This window comes from Mandrillus leucophaeus, unplaced genomic scaffold, assembly GCF_000951045.1.
Source record: "Mandrillus leucophaeus isolate KB7577 unplaced genomic scaffold, Mleu.le_1.0 Scaffold3, whole genome shotgun sequence".
In the NCBI taxonomy this organism is placed as follows: domain Eukaryota; kingdom Metazoa; phylum Chordata; class Mammalia; order Primates; family Cercopithecidae; genus Mandrillus; species Mandrillus leucophaeus.
This window is the reverse complement of record NW_012103142.1, coordinates 3,753,942-3,759,595: the sequence shown is the minus strand read 5'-3', so window position 1 is coordinate 3,759,595 and position 5,654 is coordinate 3,753,942. Positions and strand designations below refer to the sequence as shown.

The 5,654-nt window shown below is 45.5% G+C and overlaps 1 protein-coding gene across 3 annotated transcripts in view; it reads right to left on the bottom strand.

Annotated features, from left to right (window-relative positions):
* SRSF3 (serine/arginine-rich splicing factor 3) overlaps positions 1-4,097 on the bottom strand; it is a 10,162-nt gene extending 6,065 nt beyond the window's left edge. For 2 of the 3 annotated variants that reach the window (XM_011986595.1, XM_011986594.1), the window contains exons 1-2: positions 3,278-4,097; positions 838-1,045 (exon numbers count right to left, since the gene is read on the bottom strand). In XM_011986595.1, coding sequence (XP_011841985.1) covers positions 838-1,043 — 206 coding nt within the window. In that variant the 5' untranslated portion in view covers positions 1,044-1,045; positions 3,278-4,097. Of the gene's footprint in view, positions 1-837; positions 1,046-3,000; positions 3,165-3,277 lie in introns of those variants that run through there. The other variant, XM_011986596.1, reaches the window with a different exon arrangement.
* Positions 4,098-5,654: the final 1,557 nt, after the last annotated feature.

Below are 5,654 nucleotides of genomic sequence, written 5' to 3'. Positions count from 1 at the left end.
AGTAGTAGAAAAGACCATTACTTCTCACCCTTCATACAACCAGTCATTAAATTTAGATAAGCTATCATATTTGGACAGTGACTGGGAAGAGGTGAGCCCTGGAAAACTTTACTACGACCTGCTTGAATTGACCAACCTTTCATGTAGCTTTACAGTGAACGCTCAGACCCTTTTTTCCATTGTATTTCCAAAGATGAGGAAAGGGGGGTGGGGGCATGGAGGTCAATACTCAGGCCTTACTTAGCCAGCTAACAGGACACTATTAACACAAAGGGAGATAGTAACTGATTCACTTTCTGGGATAAGTATTTCAAACACATAAAAGTAAAGATACAACAAACCCGCGTAACCATTTTGTAAACAATTTTTTAAACAAGTATCAGTTCACAACTACTCTTAAAAATATTTGATCCTGGCTGGGCAGAGTGGCTCACACCTGTAATTACAGCACTTTGGGAGAGAGACCCAGGCAGGCAGACCACCTGAGGTCGGGAGTTCGAGACCTGCCTGATCAACATGGTGAAACCCTATCTTTGCTAGAAATACAAAAATCAGCCCCGCATAATGGCACACGCCTATAGTCCCAGTTACTCAGGAGGCTGAGGGAGGAGAATCACCTGAACCCAGGAGGCGGAGGCTGCGGTGAGCCGAGATCGTACCACTGCACTCCAGCCCAGGTGACAGAGCAAGACTCGTCTCAAAAAAAAAAAAAAAATCCCAATTGTATCTAAAGATACAATTGGCCAGTGATTGGGAAAGCCAGATCTAAGAGCCACATATCCTGTACATTTTAAATATGAAAAATACAAGCAATACATTTGTATCAATTTAAATCACCTTCCATCTAGCTCTCGGACTGCATCAGCTGCATCTCGGGGATCTTCAAATTCAACAAAAGCAAAGCCGGGTGGGTTTCTAGCAACCCACACACTTCGGAGTGGTCCATAGTAGCCAAAAGCCCGTTCCAACTCGGTCTTGTTGCCATTGTTTCCAAGATTGCCTACATAAACCTTACAGTCCAATGGACAGGAATCACGATGCATTTCTGTAATGAAAAACACCAAAAATATTCATTTATCTAAACATCTACAGTTAAAACCACAGATCCTTAGAAAGAATTCCATTATGGTGCACAAAAGAGTTTAAGGTAGCATGTAAAGAGAAAAAAAATTTAATTCCAAAATGCTAGAAACCAAACAAGAAATGTTACTGCTAAGCACCCGTTCCCCCATAACTTTTACTCTCCTGACCCTCAGGAAGCCAGCAATTAGTGAAGGAAAAAACTGGAACGTGAGAACACTGGAGGAGCATTTACCATCACCTGGGCCGTGAGTTAAAGACTTAATCTGTTATTTTATTTAATCCCCAAAATAAAGCATTTCTAGAAAAGTATAAAAGAGTTCTGTTGGGGACTCAAAACCAAATACAACAATGATGAAGAAAGCTAGTCCTTTAGGTTACACTACCAGGAAAGGGATTCAAAGTGCCTACATAAGCCAAAACGTATCAGCTTTAATAAAAAGCCAACTTTTCATTTAAAAAAAAAAAAATGCCCATGGACCGGGCTCACGCCTGTAATCCCAGCACTTTCGGGAAGCCAAGGCAGGCGGATCACGAGGTCAGGAGTTCGAGACCAGCCTAGCCAATATGGTGAAACTCCGTCTCAACTAAAAATACAGAAATTAGCCGGGCATGGTGGCGCACACCTTTAGTCCCAGCTACTCGGGAGACTCAGGCAGAACAATCGCTTGAACCCGGGAAGCGGAGATGGCAGTGAGCCAGATCGCGCCACTGTACTCCAGTCTGGGCGACAGAGCGAGGTTCCATCGTCAAAAAAATAAAAATAAATAAATGCATGCCTATTTTGGTCATTTGAAATCATAGGAACAAGGCTGCTATCACATGTCATTAAATAGACCAAAGTCTTATGCAGTAAGAATTTCTCAAGCAACGAGACCAACTTTCCAGTTTTTTTTTAAAGGTAAGCTCATAGAGCACTTATTCACAGTAGCCAAAAGGTGTTAACCCAAATGTCCATCAACAGAAACGGAAAAGCAAAATGTGGTATAGACATAAAATGAGTATTGTTCAGAATGATGTACTGACAAATGCTCCAACGTTGGAAAATCTTGAAAACATTACGCTAAAGAAGCCAGACATAAAAATACACGATTCCATAAATACTAAATATCTAAAATAGCTAAGTTCAGAGACAGATTAGTGGTGGCTAGTGACTGGAGGAAGTGGGACAGGGAAACTGGGAGTAAGGGCTCAATGGGTAGGAGTCTCCTGGGGGCGGTGGGGGGTGACGGAAATGTTTTGGAACTACGTGTAAGTGATGATTACACAACACTGATTATACTAAATACCACTTTGAGATAATTTTACTTTAATAAAAAGTTACAAAGAGGTATTTGCTACTCAAAAATTCACTGCACTTTGGGGACTTATTTTTTTGTTTTTCCTTGGCAGACTTACATTTGATTAAGCTTTATTACTTAGTCGTCACTTCGGCGATGAATCTGATAAACTTGTAGACCAGTTTCAATTACATAAAAACCATATACTCAATAATTTAGCTGAAGTGCTTTCCATAAACACCACGTTCTTCTTACTCTGGGCTTGTCTAATTAAAATATCCAGTCCAGACACATCCTACTTGCTGTGACCACACCCTGTGCCCAGGAGTTCTAAGATCAAACCACCGGTGAAAATCTTTAAAAACACTGCTGGCACCTGTCTTAAGCCTACATTTTAACGGGAGGCGGCTGAAAGAACGAATCTTAAGTTCAAGAAAGATCGTTCGGTCTTAGAAAAAAGTGATTAGATTCAGGCTGCAAAAACTGAAACTACATGGAAGTAAAGGTGATTACGGGGGCCATTTAACATGAACTAAAAGGTCCAGTCTTGGTTAGTGACTTTACAAAAGCATTCCGAGGAGCTTCCCAATTAAATGATGGGCCCAAAAAAAAGGCGCCATAAACATAAAAAGGCCGCGACCTGGAATACAACTCGGCTATCGGTCCCCTTTGTGGTTCCCAACTCCCGGGTAACCCCCTATCCTGGCTCATCACCCACTGAGGAATATAAACACCTCCACCCCAAGACTAGGAAACCCTCTGATGGGCCGGGAACCCCCGCCACCGCCCCGTGCTGAACGTCACAAAATGGCGGCGGCGCCTCTTTGTCTCAATCTGGCGCCGCCATTGGGCCTGGCTCCTCCTTGGTACGGTTAAATTCCACTTCCACCTCACTCCCTCTTTCGCTGGTCTCTTACCGAGATCTAGGGTTAAAAAATGCGGCGGCTCAAATCCACACGCTCCGATGGGTCTTCCTGCTTTCCTCCGGCCCAACACCCACCAATGCTCTCGCTCACCCGGCGTCCACGAAATGGCGGACCACCGCCTTCTCCTCGCCTTTATTTATACGCCATACTGGAATCACATGATTGGACGGACTCGCCCAATGAGAAGCAGAAGAGGCCGTGACGTAGTGGCTACAAACGCAGCGAGAGCCGCGGTTGCTGGGAGCGCGCTCTGGCGGTTGCGCCGGGTGGGTGGAGAAGTGCGCCGGCGCGCGCTCGTTGTAACAGGCCTGGCGCTCCCTCGAGCGTTCTTCCTAATGTGTCGACCTTCAAGTTACCCACAGACCCCTCTTCCTAACCTCCAAATGGGCTGGGACTTCATAAACAGCACCGTCCCCGTCACGTCCAAACATTAATAGGAGCCGTTGGCTCCTAACAAGATTAAGAGATGAATTAATTAAGTGCTTCACCCTTGTGAGCGGTTAGGCTGGACCTAAGAGCATCGCGTTTACAAACAAGTCACGGAGCTGTTTGTGACCCAGCTGGCACCAGACTGTGGCCGCCTAGATTCCACCCTGAAGGAAAAACCTGGTTTGAAAAGTTTGCCCAACTCTTGCTGGTTTCTCGCCTCTCACGCAAACTTGCAGGACTTGGCGCTGACAGCAAAGGAGACCGGTCAGGTGACCTGGAAACTATCACCTTTAGCAAACACCGGGAAAAGGAAGTTTCTGAAGAAGATTGAATGTAAATTGTGGGCCCCCAAGCGAATGCCGGGAGGGGTATCTCGGGCCTTTCTCCTAGCAGCCCTTGCACTGCCTGGCATGTATTTTGTCCGGACCACTTCCCTTAGGAAGACAGAGCCACAGGAATAATTAACTCTAAGGGGAGAGAGACTGTGATAAGCTTAGAAAAATCACCTAGGGCCGGGCGCCGGGCTCACGCCTGTAATCCCAGCACTTTGGGAGGCCGAGGCAGGCGGATCACTTGAGGTCAAGAGTTCAAAACTAGCCTGGCCAACATGGTCAAGAGTTCAAAACCAGCCTGGCCAACATGGTGAAATTCCGTCTCTACTAAAAATACAAATATTGGTCGGACGTGGTGGCGGGCGCCTGTAATCCCAGCTACTTGGGAGGAGAGCAGAAGAATCACTTGAACCCAGGAGGTGGAGGTTGCTGTGAGCTGAGATCCTCCCACAGCACTCCAGCCTGGGCCACAGAGCGAGACTTCGTGTCAAAAAAAAAGGAAGAAAATAAAAATCACCAAGATTTCCTGAACAGTTCAGCTAGTCTCCTGCCCCCAAATATACATACCCCCACCCTAAACCCCTTTCAGTCTAGTCTGACACATTGCTAAATTTACTTGTTATATCTGCTCTAAAAAAAAATGAGAAAAAGGCTGGGTGTGATGGTTCACGCCTGTAATCCCAGCACTTTGGGAGGCCAAGGCGGGCCCATCACCTGAGGTCAGGAGTTCAAGACCAGCCTGGCCAATATGGTGAAACCCCATCTCTACTAAAAACACAAAAATTAGTCCGGCGTGGTGGCACGCACCTGTAATCCCAGCTACTCGGGAGGCTGAGAGAAGAGAATTGTTTGAACCCGAGAGGCAGAGGCTGCAGTGAGTTGAGATCATTCCATTGCACTCCAGCCTGGGTGACAGAGCGAGACTCCGTCTCAAAAAAAAAAGAGAGAGAAAAAGAACCTGTGTTTTTATTTATACCCTCTTAGCTGAAAGATATGCCAATTACTACGTTTTTCCGTTTTTTGTTTTTTGGTTTTTTAGAGATAGAGTCTTGCTCTGTAGCCTAGGCTGGAGTGCAATGGCGTGACTTCGGCTCACTGCAACCTCCGCTTCCCGGGTTCAAGCAATTCTCCTCCCTCAGCTTCCTGAGTAGCTGAGATTACAGGCATCTGTAAACACACCCGGCTAATTTTTGTATTTTTAGTAGAGACGGAGTTTCACCATGCTGGTCAGGCTGGTCTCGAACTCCCCACCTCAAGCGATCTGCCCGCCTCGGCCTCCCAAAGTGCTGGGATTACAGGCCTCAGCCACAACACTTGGCCAGCCAATTATTATGTTTTAACTTTCCCAGGTATTTTTCCTTTGAAGCCTTACCTCTTATTGTGGTTCTAAAGGTTTATCTGCAGCGAAGGAAAAATTCAGATTTATTACATCTCAGCCTAGTTTCCTCACCTGTAAAAGGGGGGTAGGGGTTCCTAGCAAACCTTTTCTTATTTCTCTCTCATCTAGATTTTTTTTTTTTTCTGGCTCATTTATATTTGCCTTGATTTGTTCCCCTCCTCTATGTAAGCTTTTCTCCTCTTTTTCATTTTCTTTCCTTCTATCAAAT